The following is an 18,048-nucleotide window of genomic DNA, read 5'->3' as shown; positions in this document are numbered from 1 at the left end:
TTCAGGGTGCTGTGGGTGAGAGCCAAGTGTCAGCGTCATTATCCTGTACCCCGAGTGTCAGTGTCATTATCCCTTACCCCATACCTCCCAACCGTCCCGGACACAGCGGGACTTTCACGCTTTACGTTGTTTGTCCCGTTGCCACGATCGGGACGGCCGGCTCCCGGGCTCCGCCCACCCACTCTCTCTCCGCCTCCCTGCTTTTCCCTCCTACCATCCCAGTAGACGTGGCATAACAGAGAGGAGCGCTGCCTGTGCTGCTGCTGGTACAGTAAAATCTCCCCAGCGCTGATTTCCCTCCCTCCCCCCCCCTCACCCCCGGCCGGAGCCTCTCTGTGCGGTCGGCCGGCCGCCTGTCTGTGCGGTCGGCCGGCCGCCTTTCTGTGCGGGCGCCCCCCGGCCGCCTGTCTGTGCGGGCGCCCCCCGGCCGCCTGTCTGTGTGGGCGCCCCCCGGCCGCCTGTCTGTGCGGGCGCCCCCCTGCCGCCTGTCTGTGCGGGCGCCCCCCTGCCGCCTGTCTGTGCGGGCGCCCCCCTGCCGCCTGTCTGTGAAGGCGACCGGCCACCTCACTGTGTGGGCGACCGGCCGCCTCACTGTGGCTCCCTGCGTGTCCATGCTGGAGGCCCGCCGGCTGCCTGCGTGTCCATGCTGGAGGCCCGCCGGCTGCCTGCGTGTCCATGCTGGAGGCCCGCCGGCTGCCTGCGTGTCCATGCTGGAGGCCCGCCGGCTGCCTGCGTGTCCATGCTGGAGGCCCGCCGGCTGCCTGCGTGTCCATGCTGGAGGCCCGCCGGCTGCCTGCGTGTCCATGCTGGAGGCCCGCCGGCTGCCTGCGTGTCCATGCTGAATGGGTGTGGATGGGGAGTGGATATGGGCGTGACTGTGAAATGGGTGTGGTTAGGGGGCGTGGCCTAAAAACTTTGTCCTTCTTTTCCTTCTTTAAAAGTTGGGAGGTATGCCTTACCCCAAGTGTCTGTGTATGTGGAGGGGGGGCCCAGGTCTAAACTTTGCACCGGGGCCCATCCAACTCTAGTTACGCCACTGCTCATAACATAAGGAATACCAAACGGATTTCACTCAACCAATTCTCCTGGATGAAGATAGTTCAGATTTTGAATTCTCTTGTGTGACTTCAGCCTTACAATTGCACTCACCTTTCCTGTGGGCAGCGTTGGTTCTTTACTGCTGCTCCAGTCTTTGTTGATCAGCTGCAGCGGTAATATCCTCCTTCTCCTCTCGCTTCCTTAAGCTCAATGTGGACAAAACTGAGTTTATCATCTTTTCCCAATCTCACTTATCTCCCTAATCTGATCTATTTATTACAATAAATAGCACCACGTTCTCCCCAGTACCTGAAGTCCGCTGCCTTGGAGTAATCCTCGACTCTTCGCCTTCAAACCGCACATCCAATCTCTCACCACCTCTTCTCACCTCCAATTCAAAAATATTTCCAGAATCCATCCTTTCCTCAACTCCCAATCTATGAAAATGCTAGTGCATGCCCTTATCATCTCCCGCCTGGATTACTGCCACATCTTCCTCTGTGACTTTCTTGCTAACACTCTCACCCCTCTCCAGTCCATCTCAAACTCTACTTCCCGACTAATCCACCCCTCTTCTTGCTACTCCTCCGCTTCTCCAATTGCAAATCCCTTCATTGGCCCCCAATTCCTCAGCGTATCCAATTCAATCTAGTAACACTGACCTACAAAGCCGTCCATAATCTGTGTCCTCCATATATCTCCGAACTAATCTCCTGATTTACTCCAACGCGTAATCTCTGGTCCTCCCAAGACCTCCTTCTCTCCTCCACACTTATCCGTTCCTCATCTAACCTCCTCCAAGACTTCTTCCGAGTATCCCATCCTCTAGAATTCGGTGCCTTAACACGTCAGATTATCTGCTACACTCACAAGCATCAAACAGACCTTGAAAACCCATCTCCTCAGTAAAGATTACAGTCTACAATGACCCCCCTGCCACTGGAGCTGCCTCAACCTCCTCCCCCTTCAACCTACTGTCTCCTCCCCATTATCTTGTAGAATGTAAACCTGCAAGGGCCCTCTCCCCTCTGTATCTGTCTACTGTAATTTATATCCGTACTTTGTATGTAACCCCTTCTCATTGACAGTACGATGGAATCAATGGTGCTCTATAAATAAATAATAAAGTTACAAAATACAATGCACACTGCAGCGAATCACTGAGCTCAGTTAGTGCACAGTGATTTTCTAGAGCTCAGTGATTGGCTACAGAGGTGATCTGCACTGTAGTTGTGACGCTAGCACTGCAGCCTGTAAACAGAGACCAGAACAGTGGCATGAAGCTGGTGGGGGACCAGGGGAAGGACGTGTTTGATATTTTATATATATACTGTATATGAGCATTTCGGACCCAATTTTTTACGGTGAAAAAAAACCTTTAAGGCCACTTTACACGCTGCGACATCACTAAAGCAGTGTCATTGGGGTCACGGAATTTGTGACGCACATCCAGCCGCGTTAGCGATGTCGTTGCGTGTGACACATATGAGCGATTTTAAATCGTCGCAAAAACGTTCAAAATCGCTAATTGGTGTCATGCCCCCCTATTCCCAATTATCGTTGCTGCTGCAGGTACGATGTTGTTCGTCGTTCCTGCGGCAGCACACATCGCTATGTGTGACACCGCAGGAACGAGGAACCTCACCTTACCTGCGGCCGCCGGCAATGAGGAAGGAAGCAGCTGGGTGGGATGTTACGTCCCACTCATCTCCGCCCCTGCGTTTCTGTTGGGCGGCCGCCTAGTGACGTCGCTGTGACGCCGAACGAACCGCTCCCTTAGAAAGGAGGCGGTTCTCCAGTCACAGCGACGTCACAGGGAAGGTAATTAGTGTGACGGGTCTGCGCGATTTTGTGCGCCACGGGCAGCGATTTGCCCATGACGCACAAACGATGAGGGTGGGTACGCTCGCTAGCGATATCGATACCAATATCGCAGCGTGTAAAGCGGCCTTTCATTGTCCACATTCTAGTTTAATTTCTTATAGAAGTGTGAATGTTTTGTCATCCGTTAAATTCGCCCTCTTATCAAAGTTCTTCTTTGAAACCCTGTGCCATGTTCTCTGACATAACACAGTGTATTCGTAGTTTGTTTGGATTATTTTATGCTCAGTTATAATAGTGCATTCGTATGTGAGCTGAATGGTTGAAGCAGGTCACGATACATACTGTATATACTATTGGCTGTGGCTACAGACGCTTCCAAACAGACACACAAGAATTTCAATAAATTTGTGGGATCAGTAGACTATGCATTGATACAAAGACTTGCACACAAAAAAGGTGGCAATGGATAAAATGTGCGCGCTTTATCCGTGTTTTCCAACCATCAAATTCGCTTATTGTGTACGCTAGTGTATCACATCACAGTGGTGGACTGTGTATATACACTGCGCACCAACCTACATGTCATTGACCTAAATCCGGGCATTTAAGCCTTGTCCCCATACTGCCATGGGTCGGGGGATACAACCAATATGTCCACTTTTGGATAGAGTTTACATAAACCCGGTGTTACAAATCGGCGCCACCGTAGCCGCAAGCAGCCTGCTGTGGTTCCTGCTATGCCCAGGCGCCAGCCGCCATTTTTGGCCGTGCCTTAGGTCGTCCAGCTGGCTACATCTTCCTCCACTTCTAAGTGTGGAAAAGCGGGAAGGGCGCATACTGATTTGCCCCAGCCAGAGCCGATGTCCAGTGTTTCGCCTGGTGAGCATGCTCAGCCTGTTAGTACGATTTCTGAGGCTAAGGGGTACTTTGCACACTACGACATCGCAAGCTGATGCTGCGATGCCGAGTGCGATAGTCCCCGCCCCCGTCGCAGCAGCGATATCTTGTGATTGCTGCCGTAGCGAACATTATCGCTACGGCAGCTTCACATGCACTTACCTGCCCTGTGACGTCGCTCTGGCCGGCGAACCGCCTCCTTCCTAAGGGGGCGGGTCGTGCGGCGTCACAGCGACGTCACACGGCAGGCGGCCAATAGGAGCGGAAGGGCGGAGATGAGCGGGACGTAAACATCCCACCCACCTCCTTCCTTCCGCATAGCCGGTGGACGTAGTTAAGGTGATGTTCCTCGCTCCTACGGATTCACACACAGCGATGTGTGCTGCCTGCTGGAACGAGGAACAACATCGTACCGTCGCTGTTGCGAAATTATGGAAATGTCGGACCCTACACCGATCATACAATAACGACGCTTTTGCGCTCGTTAATCGTATGTAAAAGGATGCACATACTGCGATGTCGACAGCTACGCCGGGTGTGCGTCACTTTCGATTTGACCCCACTGACATCACTTCTGCGATGTCGTAGTGTGCAAAGTACCCCTAAGTCCTCAGTTCAGGCTACTGAAAATGCTCAGATACTTAGTGCATCGGAGGTTAAGTCTGGTAAGGACTTCACTGGGCATGTCTGTGAGGTGGCAGGCCCTGATAGGCTGTATAGCGTCAGGTGTCCTGATGATGTGGCCACTCCGATCTGGTTCGCGGAGGCCCGCCCCTATGACTTGGTACCCCATCTTTGGTCATCAGACGATGACAAGTAGGGTGTTTGGTGCCATTGTGTTATCAGTGACGTGGCGGTTCCGGATAGGCCGCTGGTGACGTCACTGATGATGTGGCACTCCGCTATTGTGCCATCCCTGTGACAGCCGACGGGCAGCTCCTACCCAACTCCGCAGTGCCTCGAGGGGTCTCCGGATCCGAGGCGTCGTCGTGCGGCTACCTTGGAAATAAAAGGGGGGATTTGTGGTTTTGGGATAATGTTCGTGACGCTACCCACGGTGTGTGGTAACGTGAGGGACCACTGCTGCCGGTTTGGGGGGAGCCCGGGGACGCTGGTGTGTAGCAGCTCGAGTTCTTAACCCCTCCGTGGGCAGGGGGAGTGATGTCCCGGGGTCCGGAGATAGATGGAGTGGGGAACCCGTCTGGTGCAAAGGGATAACGTGTACTCACACAGTCCAAAGTCACTGACGCTGACACCAGGTAAACCAAACTCTTGAGTATCCTGTTTTCCTTGGGCGAGCATGCTGGGTCCGTGCCCTTTTGGTGTTGCAAGTTGACCTGAAGCCTTGTCCCTTGGCACTGTGTGTCCTACGTGTGGATCCCTTACACTTGAAGCGTTTCGGGTCCCGCTCACCTTCGTGGCTAGCAGGGTGAGCTTGCTCTCAGGGTTCACGCTTGGCATTTTCTGGACGGTTGTGGTAAGTCTTATCCCCCTCGTTGCGTAGTACCCCGATTCTGGAGCAGGTGGGGAACGGTTCCTTAAGATTCCGTTCCCGTCAGGTGAATTACTGGGCTGCATGAAGCTACTTCGCAGCCTAGGGTCCGCGTACCCCATCGTGCCCTGGTCCCTGCCCGGTTGTAGCACAAGGCAGCCGGCCTGCTCTCTGTAGCAGCACCGTGCTCCTTGCACTACCCCCAACGTCTGGCACCACAGCGTGACCTGTCCTGTCACCACTGCTCAACTTCTACTCTCTAACTGACACTTCTGCCCTTCCTCTTCCATCCCTCCATCTGGGCGGCCCTATTCCCCTCAGGCTGCCCAATGGGTGTTTGGTGGGTGTGGTACAGAGTGTTCCTCAGGATTTACGTACACCTGTTGGTAGCAACACCAAATTGACAAGACCCGTAACCAAGGAGGAGTGGGTACCATGCAGAAGGGTAGATTGCATGGCACCCTTGTGACGACCTGATGGGCCAGGGCGTCACACTATTGGCCCCTAGAGGCGCCATTGTGGCTCACACTGGGTTTGGGGCGGACTCTAGGTGTTAAAAGGGCCTGGAGACCGCACCATGGTGCGCAGTCTTCAGATGCACATGCTCACACATATGCATAGAGCCACATTGCGGCCTATAGCCACTAGTTCTGGAAGCGGTAGGTAGGGTTAAGCGTCCGGTGTCTGTCACGCCAAGATTCATAACTCTGCACGTTAGGGGCAGATGCCGCGCTTCCCTCCTATTGTTCCAGTCCTGTTATAGCAGCCCAGTGGAGTTAACTGGACTGCGGATGCTGCGCCTACTGTCCCAGTGTGCCCCCTACACACACGGACAGTGTACCACAGGACCCCTGTGGTGTTAGCAAGGGGACCTCCTGTCTGGGGTGTGTGGACCCTGTGGTGTGAACAGGGTTCACAATAGTCCTGGTCCAAATGACGTCTAACTTGGATCAGGTTCATATTATTTCGGAGCCACCAGCTTTGTATTATCTGCCTAACCTACGGGCTGCCAGCAGCTCCTTTACCATCTTGCAGCATGGTGGACCCCGACTGGCGATTGGGATATTCACCACCTTTATCCTAATCCGTCAGTCCTCCCATAACACCCGGTCTATTTATTTTTTTTGTTTGTTTTTTAAAAAAGGAGAAAAATATTTGTGTAAAAAAAATAAGAGAACAATAAATTCACCCGGGTATAATAATGTAGAAAATGTGAATTACATCCATTCTCTGTCCCTTTAGATTACAATGGTCTGTCGTGTAGAATGGAATACGCTTTAGTGTTATGACGATTAAAGGGGTGTTTTCTAGTTTTAGATGTGTAATGATCACATATGTTAAGCGCTGTGGAATTAATAGCGCTATATAAGTGAGTAAAATAATAAAGAAATAAATGACAGAAATATTTGTCTGATCACATAGATACAGCTTTATTGTATGTCAGATGGAGCACTTTGCAGTGCTGAGCTTGAAAGCTTGGCCTAGTGCTGCCCTCTGCTGGTACAACTGATAAGGTCTGCTATATTTGCAGATCGGGCAATATACTACTGTTTTAGGCCCCTTTTTTTTTTTCACGAATACCACACATATTCATTATAACTTATGGTGCTGCTCACGTCCATGTTTTTGAATGGACCATGTGTCTTTATAAACCACATGGAGACATGTCCATTTTTTTCCGGCATCACGTATGACAAGGGCCAATACAAGTCTATGGGTCCGTGAAAACCACAAACAGCTCATGGATGTCGTCAGTGTATGATCCGTGTGCTGTCTGTTTGCTGTATGTGTTTAATATTGAAAGTATAGGAGAAGCTTTGAAAGATTTTTATTTCTTTAGCCATCTGTGAAAAGATGGATGACACATGGATAACTCATTGACGGCTCATGACTCCGCTACTGGTTTTCCACGGAGGTGTTTTATACGCACATGTGATGCAGGCCTTAGTGGGATTTTTTTGCTGGCATCCCCTGAACTGATGGCCAATAACTTGTACACCAAGAAGAAAAAGACGTGTAATCATGGAAAACACAGTATCTCAGACATGTAATGATCTGCAAATGATGAAAAAACTGCCACATGTTGCTTGTGCTACGGTGATCATCCTGTGTGGGTAAAGGCGCTCCCATGGTCTCCACACGTCTCCCATACAATACATTTGTTATGTCATTGGTCGGCAATTGCAAAGGGAGCTGCCAGCAGCGGATCTTGATGATTTGCTGTCCAAGTACATTCAGCCTGGCACAACATTCCTCAAATAACCAGTAATATCCTCATTCATAGCAGCTACATTTTTTATTTGCTTTTACTTGTGTTTTTTCCTATTCATTTGAATCCGTCAAAAACATTGCAATAACGCTGAAAGAAATAGCTGAGATTTGAATAAAGGCTTAGAAGGATTAAATCTGCAAGGAAATTCAGTTTGCTAGTGGTGTATAACGGGGGGGGGGGGGTTCTGTGACAACAACACAGGAAAAAAAGCGTGCGAACAAACCCTAGATCAATATATTTTGAAATTTTGATTTCCATTTTTTCATCATTTGTACCTAATTAACACATCTATCGATCCTGTGATTTCTACAATTCTTCATCTTCTCCTTCTTGGCGTTGTGACTTTAATGTTTAGGAGTCTTTATTTTACCCACTGTAAGTTGATGCGCCCGCGGGGTCCTGGGGAGTACTCGTCACCAGGCCGGTGTCCTTTTGGGTTGTCACAGTGGCTTGCCCCGGTTCCGTGACCCCGGCGGTGTCAATAAAGATGGGGATGGGGATTATGGGAGTAATTATTCATGACTCCACCTGTGGTGTGCGGTCAGTTATAAGCCGCTGCTGCGGGATGTCTCTCTCTTCTGGGGCAGATGGTGATGCAGCTCGGGTGTTGCAGCTCTTCACAGACAGAGCTAGGCCTAAGGGAGGATGTTGGGAGCAGTAGTCACCTATGGCGGAGGGGCGCGAGGATGTGAGCGCTGGCAGTGGTGGGACGACATAGAGGGTGAAGTTTAAGTTCTTTTACTCACTGGAAGCACACTGCCTTTGGAGTGCTGGGCAACGTTGTGATGGGCTCCAGCCGATCCCGGATACTTTGGAGGTCATGGCCGGTGGTTCCCTCTGCGTCTCCTTTTAACGGTTTCCCTCCACCCCAGCTCCTGGGCCGTAGAACGTGTCACGGGTGCCTTCCGCACTCCCCGCGAACCCTGGGATCCCCCTTTCTTTCCTAAGAACCCGGGTTGAGCCTCCTGCTCCAGACCATGTGTCCCGAACTATCTGTGTCCTTTCTTGCTTGTCTGTTCCAGAGTCCGACCTGACTGGGACGCCGTCCGATGCTAACTGCCTGTTGTGTGTGAGTTGACTCTTAACTTCCCTGAGTAAAAGCTCCGCCTCCCGGATTCCTGAACTAGTGGGCAAGAGATCCCATACCTCATGATGGCTACCCTAGCCCCTTCCCAGTGGAGGAGCTCCCGTGTTATGTTGTTGGATGGGTGTTTTGGTGGTGGTTACCGGTGACGACCTCCTCCTTATCGGAGATGAATACTGCACCTCGAGTGAGGCGCAGTACCCTGTGGCTCCTGAAGCAGAAGGGGCGCCACATAAGCTTCTATGGCCTCCTACCATATGAAAAGTATATACATACTATCCATGACACTATAAATGTTCCTGATATAACTTTGATAGTTTCATATATTTTAAGGTTAAAGTAAGATATAAGTCCATCAAGTTTAGTCTATCACTTCAGTAAGAAAGGTTTTCCTGTCAGGAACCTGTCAGCAGCAATGTGCACCCAGAATCACGAGCAGTTCTGGGTGTATATTGATAATCCCTGCCTAACCGTCCCTGTATACCCTGAGAAACGACATTAGTAAGGACGGCACCACCATAGGGTTAATAGGAAACGTGCCACCACCCATAAACACAGAAGCAAAAAACAGAATTTATAATGGGTATGTGGAGCTCAGCTTCACTAAATGTACCAATCTAGAAAAACAAGAGTCCAAGCAGTCATATGCAAAACGTGAAAAAGTTTATTTGTACACACTTTAAGACACAATTAAAAAGGAGGAGACTCAAAAAAAGAGTCCCTCCATAATGCAGCATGTATACACCATGAGACCTCAGATGTTAGTATATAAAGCATGAACAGGCTAACAAAAACCATTGGTTTGCACTATACATAGTCAAAAATACAATCCTGCAGTCATATTTGGTGCAAAATAAAGAAAGCCTGCTAATAATTACCAGAGTAGCATGAATCAGAGGTGGTGTAACCGCCCACATGCCCCACGCTTTACACCACCATGAGTGGCTTCCTCAGGGGTATACATGTATACCCTAGCATAGATAAAGGGATCTTTAGAAAAATTATTTCTAAAGAGCCGTTATGATATGCTAATGAGCGTAGTAACTAGTCGCAAGGGCATTACATCCCTTGGCTAGTCACCCCCTTAGCATGTTCGTACGCCTCTGTGGGTATGCTAACATGCTAATGATTACGCAGCATCAGAGGCATGGTGATCCCACCTCTCTCTACTGCAGCCGTGTCCAACGCTGGATTTCGGCTCAGTGCACATGATCAGAAGTCCCAGACTTCTAGTCATTCGTACTATGAAGCTGTGTGTACGCGTCCCGGCTTCAAACTGGTGTAGTGCGCATGTCCAGAAGTTCCGGGACTTCTGATCATGCACACTGAGCCGAAAACCAGTGGTGGCAGTAGAGGTGAGATCAACCATGCCTCCGATGCTGCACATTTATTAGCATGTTAGTATGCCCATGAGAGCGTGCTTACATGCTAAGTGGGCCGACTAGGCAAGGGAACTAACGCCCTTGTGGCTAGTCCCTAAGCTCATTAGCATATCATAAAGGATCTTTAGAAATACTCTTTCTAAAGTTATTATTATTATTTTTTATTATTATAGCGCCATTTATTCCATGGCGCTTTACAAGTGAAAGAGGCTATACGTACAACAATCATTAACAGTACAAAAGAGACTGGTATAGGAGGAGAGAGGACCCTGCCCGCGAGGGCTCACAGTCTACAGGGAATGGGTGATGGTACAATAGGTGAGGACAGAGCTGGTTGCATAGTGGTCTACTGGACTGAGGGCTATTGTAGGTTGTAGGCTTGTTGGAAGAGGTGTGTCTTGAGGTTCCTCTTGAAGCTTTCCACGGTAGGTGAGAGTCTGATGTGCTGAGGTAGAGCATTCCAGAGTATGGGGGATGCACGGGAGAAATCTTGTACGCGACTGTGGGAAGAGGAGATAAGAGAGGAGCAGAGAAGGAGATCTTGTGAGGATCTGAGGTTGCGTGCAGGTAGGTACCGGGAGACTAGACTAGACTAAAGTTCTCTTTATCTATGCTAGTGTATACAGGGACGGTTAGGCAGGGATTAGCAATATGCGCCCAGAACTGCTCGTGGTTCTGGGTGCATATTGCACCTGAGAGTGTCCTTTACATATTTTGTGTACTTGTATTTTATACTTGTATAACCCCTGAGTTGCGCAGAAAATGTGAACAAATACCACACGATAAATAAAGGTGACTCAAATTTGAGCTGTCACTTCCGCAGTGAAAAATCTTTTAAAAATTCCTGACCTCCCCTGATTCTGCCCCTTTTTTCTATTTTGCTCTGTGCCACTTCATTCATATTTGTTATTTTAGAGCACAGTAAATGGAATTTTTGCTTGTATTGCAACTGGGCACTATTTCATGGTCTTCTCTGGGGTGTGTGCTTTCATCTCTCTCTTTTAGGCCTATTTCATACACCAGTAAAAAAAAACACACACGTTTTTCACTGATGTGTTGAAGGTGCGTATGACCCTCCATGTGCTGTGATTTTGGCACACCTGTGTTCTTTCTGTGCTACCTGTGATAGCACATGGAGAGTAGGAACTTTATACTCACCTGTCCCCGGCGCTGCTGTCCGTGGTGCTGATGTCTCCAGCTCTGTGGTCACACTTGTTTCCAGGTCCGTTGTGTAGTGAATATGCAATGAGCGTAATGAGTAGGCCCTGAAAGAAAAGACAGCCGCGCTGGAGACAGGTGAGTATAGAAAATAATTTCATTTCACAGACACGTGTGTTCTCCGGTACATGTCACACGGATCACCGCTGCCGGAGAAAAATGGACTTGTCTCTGTGCGGAACACATGAACATGCATGTGCTATGGAACACAATTGTTTTAAGCAAGTGACTTGTCCTCTTTAAGAAATAGACAAAGGCCCTGATTCGGCATTTGTGTTATCAAATTCAATGCTCCATCTTATCTATTCTCTCCATAATATTTTGCAGTATGGAGGCACAGAGTACATAAAGCAGGTTTACTGTGTGTCTTTGTAGCGCCCCATGGGGCAGGCGGATAACCTACTTGTCGCCGGGCCGTCTACGGTCGTCGTCACGGGCAGCCTAGCCCGGCTTCGTTGCCCCGAGGCGTACAGAAGATGGCTGGGGAAGGATGATGGGGGTAGTAGTAGGATGAATGTCATGACGCCACCTGTGGTATGCGGCCAGGGAATTGGCCGCCGCTGCTGTCGCTATCCTCCGGGGCAGATGGTGGTAGCAGCTATGGATGGTATCGCTCCCCACAGGTGGAGCGGGCCCTGGGGAGGATGATGAGAGGGATAGTTATGGCGGGCGCCAAGGTGCGGAGCGCTGGTGCCGGTAATCAAGAGACAGAGTCTATGGCTGCGGTTCCAGGTTGTTTACTCACTCTTCGTGCTGTGCTGTGGTGCTCACCCGTGTAATACCGGTCACTTGCTGTGATGGGCTCCGTCGAACCCAAATCTTTTTAGACGTAAGTCCGGTGTGGTGTTCAGTGAGTTCCCTCTTTGTAGCGCCTGTGCAGTGGATCCCCGTGGCTTGAAGCTACTTGGGGACCCCGGTTGTCACGAGTAGTACTCTTGTCCTTATTTGCAGTTGCCGCGGTTCTGCTATGGGGTCTTGTGCTGTCCAATGCCCCAGATCCTCTCTGGCACTGTGCTTTAGGGCACTGTGTTGTCAGGAAAGCTTGAAACTTCCCCGTCCTGGCAGATTCTGGAAACCCAATGAAGAGTATGATCTTTCCTAGGGTCCTGCCGCACTGAGTGGCGCCGGTTCCGAGGGGAGCAGATGCACTCTCCCCAAGGCAACCATGTGAACTCTCCTCTCCCACCGGAGCACCCGTGAGACACATCTGCTATTTTCCTTTCCTGCTGGAGAACTCCCTTACTGTTGTGTTGGCTCCTGACTCCCCCTGCTGGCTGTGCCTCCCCCCCTCCAGGTCCTAAGCTAGTGGGACTGGAACCCCTGTGTGAGGGTATCGTATAAATACCACTCTGTAGGCGACCCCTTTGTTACCCAACCCTAGCCCAGTTCCCAGTGGAGACAGGGGCAACCTGCTGTGTATTTGCGTGTGTAAGTGGTGAAATCAGTACTGACCTCCTCAGGATCCAGGTTAGCATTACACCCAAAATTGGGTACAATACTCTGTGGCGACTGAAGCCTCAGGGGCGCCACATCTTTACTGTGTGTTTTGTGCATGAAGCCTTACTGCTTGCTTGGCTCATGTTTTTTTCACTGCTATGCCTTTGTATTTTTTTCTGCTTTCATGTTTATATTCTCAGATCCAATTTTATTACCACAGCAAAAATAGAACATGACAAAATGCAAATTGTGCAAAATAGAAAAGTGCACACTGCTGAGTATACAAGTATGGTGTTGGCACATTACAGATGTTCGGCATGTGTTGTGTCCTCTTCACCTTACGAGCAGTGACTTATGACTACGCCTCATTGATCAATCTTTCTTTGTTTCAGTGAATTTATCAAATACATGAAGCCATCAAGAACATTTTATACTACATTGGCAGAACGACTGTGTGATGGGGACCAGGCAGTAAGAGATGGTTCAACATGCTGGAATGGAGAAGATGTGGTGGAGAGGTAAGACCTCAAAATGATTCTCAGGACCATGGTCAAGCTTCAATGCCAGAAGTCTGTGGCCATCACATGAGAGCCCTGCAAACGTCCTCCTACCTGCCAACATACCCAAAGCCTATTCTGATTTGTACGCTTGTGTGATATCATCATCAAGGCCGGAAACATCCATGAAGTCACACAAGGCTACTAATCAGAATAGGTGCCAGTGATATCAGCAGTTAGGAGGAGGTTTGCAGGGGTCTGCGGCTCTGCTCCAGTGGCTACAAACCAGCCACGCACATGGACGAGAAAAACGGATGTGCTCATGTAGCTTTGGTATGAGCAAGAGAAAAGACTTTGCAAACAATTGCATGGAGCTCCTCCCTGTCGAGAGGGTGGTGCTGGAGGACTAAGCATCGTCTTTTTGCTGCTAATATGGGTAAAAGAGAAAAAGAGGGCACCGCCCAGAGATGGATCACCAAGGGCATCCCGTATATAATATAATAGAATATTTTAAGAAGAAAAGAAATATGTTATAGAAACAGAATCACCTTAAAATATTTATATTTTATGAGCCAAAAGCATAACTCTAAAAAAATTAAAAAGCATAAGGCTGAAATGAAGAGTATACATAATAGAACTCTGATTAACACCATCCAAATCCGTGTGCGAAGGGTGTACCTGCACAAAATTACACAAAAATAGTGATAGATAATGAGACATAATAGTTAAATCCAGAGACGCTTGCAATTATATTTCAGCCTAATATAATAATGTCAATGCCCCAATGGCTGCTGACACCACCTATAGTCACAGAATACAACAAGGTACAAAAAATAACCATAAGTTCCAATACAATGCCTTGTCCCAAGTGACTACATGGCTAAGGTCTGTGTGGCGCCCCTGACCTGGTCAGGCACCACTGAGTACTGCACCCATGCTGGGTGAGTGCAAACAGGTAATCCTAAAGGCTGAAATAGGGTGTGTACACACAGACACATAGTGACCAGGTCTCACACACCTTAGAGGGGACCCCTGGGCAGACCCAGGAGGGGGTGTGGCCTCCACATTTCAGCTAGTGGTGCAGTGGAGAAGCTGGAAGCTAGTGTGCAGTGGCAGTCAGAAAGAGGAGCTGGAGGAAGCCAGTCTGAAGTGGAGACGCAGGAGAGCGGACACACTAGTCAGACCCTGCGAGTGTAGTGGCTGTTGGCGGGGGAGAACGGTCACCAGAAGTTAGACAGAAAGACGCTGAGGAAGAGGATTCAGCTGGTCGTGTATGGAGACTTCTGGAGGGCTAGGCACGCATGGGGAACAGGTCTCTAGAGCCAGACATCCATTTAGTGGTCTGCTAAACCTGCCGGTGGGGTGGACAACAAGTCCCACACCAACCAACACAGAGTCCGAGCATCAGCAGCAACAAGGGGGCCCATAAGGAGGATTGAGCCTGAAGCTATCCACCTTGGTCCACGCTGCGAGCAAACAGGCCAGAAAGGGGAGAAAAGGCAGCTGCGACTTCCCTGGACGAATCCCACGGTACTTTAAGTCAGGGGTTGTCCGAAACAAGAAGTGCTAGGAAGGCGAGCCGGCAGTCACCCCTACATCAGCATGGTCATCAGTTCCACCTGGTTTGTCTCAGCATCGCCCGGGTTACCTCACAAAAACAGCTGAATATGAGTAAACAAGTTGAAAGACATCTTGGACTGTGTGTGAGTTCTTTTGCGACCTGTGGTTCTACACACTTACACCCGAGCCCCTGGGGCCGGCCTCACTCTCGGGAGGCCCTACCATCAGACTGCAGACACCATAAGTGCCAGGTGCTCGTTAAACTGCAGTGGCGGTCACCCATAACCCTGACCGCAAACCGAGAGTAGTGTCACGACTCCATATAAAGAAAACCTGACTGACCTGTCGCCAGAAGTACCATCCGGGTGGGTCCCTGCGGCGTCCCTGCAAGTGGATAGATGTCCTGGGGAGCGGTGGGTGACACATCTGCAGTAAGAAACACTTAGATGTAGTAAATGAAATACTAAGGGATAAAGCTTGAAAAAATAAAAAAAATATCCATGCTTTCCTTGCAAATGAAATGTCCGAAGTGGTACTCAGAGACAGGGACCCATGGTGAATATAATGGGTGGATGGTGAGAAAACCGTATCCGTATTGCCACAAATGTTGCTTCCTCATAGGCAAGTCTTACTACTTTAATTCTATTGTTTACTAATAATAATATAAATATTTTTAAGATGATCCTGTTTCTATGGCATATATCCTTTCTTCTCAAAATATTCTTGCTGCTAACATGCCCACTCATCTACATTTAACATCCCACACAATCTATACTTCATGGATGATTGGACATGCTACTAGCAAGGAAATTATGAGTAGTCTCCGCTGCTCCACCACCATCTTGAGTACAGCAAGAAGGGAACTGAGTCTACCGGTTGTCCGCAGGCCACAAGAAACCCTTTGGTAGGCTGCAGGCCGTATGTTGTGCAGGATGGTCTAAGTGGTAAAGTTTCTCCTTGTGGCACCAAGACTTATAGGCCATGCTAAGCCCACTCACCCAGCCAACCAGTTATCCTGCTTTGCACCGATGAAGGGTAAAAGATGCACAACATGTGTCTGCAAATGGAGTTTCTGGTTTAGCTTCTCATCCTAAGTCATGTAGGTTGATATTAACTTTTAGGATTGCTACCTCTAATAGGTGGCACTACAGTTCCCTTCCTCTTCCCCTACAACATAAAGTGAAATAGTGGAAATTTAAAATCCACCCCAGAGATTGAATTTCAGCTGATTCTACCACCGATATTTTCCACAGCATGTGAGCAAAATGTCCCAAACTCTTCACTCTCTGATGCTGCTAGCAAAGGAGCAGCTCAGGTGCACTGGAGGTGGTCAAACCTGGAAATCCAGTCAGAATTATGCCTGCTTTACACGAGTCGACCGATCGTGCGATTTCACGATCAATCGTACCCGCCCCCATCGTTTGTGTGTCCCGGGCAAATCGCTGTCCGTGTCGCACAAAGTCGTGAAACCTACATCACACGCACTTACCTGCTGAGCGACCTCCCTGTGGGCGGCGAACATCCTCTTCCTAAAGTGAGAGGGACGCTCGGCGTCACAGCGACGTCAAACAGCCGCCGGCCAATAGAAGCGGAGGGGCGTAGATGAGCGGGACGTAAACATCCTGCCCACCTCCTTCCTTGCGCATAGCCACTGGGAGCCGCGGGACGCAGGTAAGCTGTGTTCATCGTCCCCGGGGTGTCACACGGAGCGATGTGTGCTACCCCGGGTACGATGAACAACCGGCGACATTTTAATTAAACAATTTTTTAAAACTGAGCGACGAGTACACAACTCACGATTTGTGAGCGATACTGCGTCGCTCGGAGGTGTCATACGAGACGACATCGTGAACGATGCCGGATGTGCGTCATGAAAACCGTGACCCCGACGATGCATCGCATGATAGCTCGTCTTGTGTAAAGCACCCTTTAGAGTAGTGCTTATAAGATGTATTGGAGTGCAAGCTCCTATCCTAAGAGACCGACCACCCCTGCAGTATATCAGGCAATATAGACAACAAATAGTAAGTAAGAAATAAAAAAACATCTGTTCTAAAACTGTGAAGGTCCAGAGGATTGGAACCATTTGTTCTCAGTCTGAGTTTTATCTGGGAAAGCCTCATCCTAGATCAGCTGTGATGCTCGATAAGGCTGAGGCTTTATGACAACGGCTTCTACAGTAAGTTGCAGCACATTACAACTGCTAGAGTGACCCAGCCTAGTCTTCACCCGCATTACTCTGTGATGCAGATCTTTGGCTGTGCAATCTGTCACGGTAAAAGGGCTAGAGTCACATTTGCTTGTGACTCACATGAGGATGGCATGGCACTACCCAGACTGGCCACCGGTTCTCCTGTAAGGGTACGCTCACACGAGCGTGAAAAATGGGCGAGTGCAATGCGAGAGAATCTTGCATTGCACTCTGACCAATGTTAATCAATGAGGGAGAGCAGTTGGTCAGCTTTTCTCGGATCCAGATTCTGGATGCGGGAAAAGTCGCAACATGCTGCGATTTTCTGCGAGAGCCATATCCCTCGCACCCATTCAAGTGAATGGATACGAGAGATACATCGGACTACACTCGGATGTTATCCCAGTGCAGTGTGATATACGCACAGGCTGACAATGGAGGAGATGGGGGGATTAACCCTTCCCTCTCCTCCGCAGTGCCCGCCCTCAGCTTCACAGCTGTGACCCAATTGCAGGATCAGGTCACAGTTGCATGACACTTGGCTCATACTCATAGCAGAACCTGAGTCAGGGGTCATTGGCATATCACATCTGATGCGAGAGCATCGGATGCCATACGCTCGTATGAGTCCAGCCTAAAGTGTATGTCAGCTTCATGTATTTCTATGCAGCTGACATGTTCCTGTCAAGAGAGCCGTCGGCCAGGGCAATGCGATCCTCGCATGCGTTACATGCAAGTGTGACTCTAGCCAAAGTCACAGTCTGTGAAGAAGAGTGACTCCCTTGTGGATAAAATTGCACATGCAACTAGTCTATGGTGATTTCTTCATTGTTTAGCGCTTGTTTAAATAAGTATATAATACGGGCGTCTGCTGTCTGAGTAAAAATCGGACAGTGTGCTGACTAATATTACTCAATGTGGCTGTTTAGTTGACAGATGACCTATAGTCCGTGTGAGGAAAATTGTAGCAAATCTATGGGTGCGCAAAAAAAAAAATCGGATCCCATACAGATCATCAGTATTGCACCTGATGTTTACAGACACATTGCCGTATTAACATGGGGAACTGTATTATTATTATGATTATTATTTATTTTTATAGCGCCATTTATTCCATGGCGCTTTACAGTGAAAGAGGGTATACATACAACAATCT

At 49.2% G+C, this 18,048-nt stretch overlaps 1 protein-coding gene across 2 annotated transcripts in view; it reads left to right on the top strand.

Annotated features, from left to right (window-relative positions):
• The window catches only part of LOC142296861 (glypican-5-like), a 435,368-nt gene that overhangs the window by 173,700 nt on the left and 243,620 nt on the right, over positions 1-18,048 (top strand). For both annotated transcript variants that reach the window (XM_075340927.1, XM_075340926.1), the window contains one exon: positions 13,037-13,162. In XM_075340927.1, the coding sequence (XP_075197042.1) occupies positions 13,037-13,162 (126 nt within the window). The remainder of the gene's footprint in view (positions 1-13,036; positions 13,163-18,048) is intronic.

This window comes from Anomaloglossus baeobatrachus, chromosome 3, assembly GCF_048569485.1.
Source record: "Anomaloglossus baeobatrachus isolate aAnoBae1 chromosome 3, aAnoBae1.hap1, whole genome shotgun sequence".
Lineage (NCBI taxonomy): Eukaryota > Metazoa > Chordata > Amphibia > Anura > Aromobatidae > Anomaloglossus > Anomaloglossus baeobatrachus.
The sequence above is the reverse complement of the archived record's forward strand: the minus strand, read 5'-3'. Positions and strand labels throughout refer to the sequence as shown.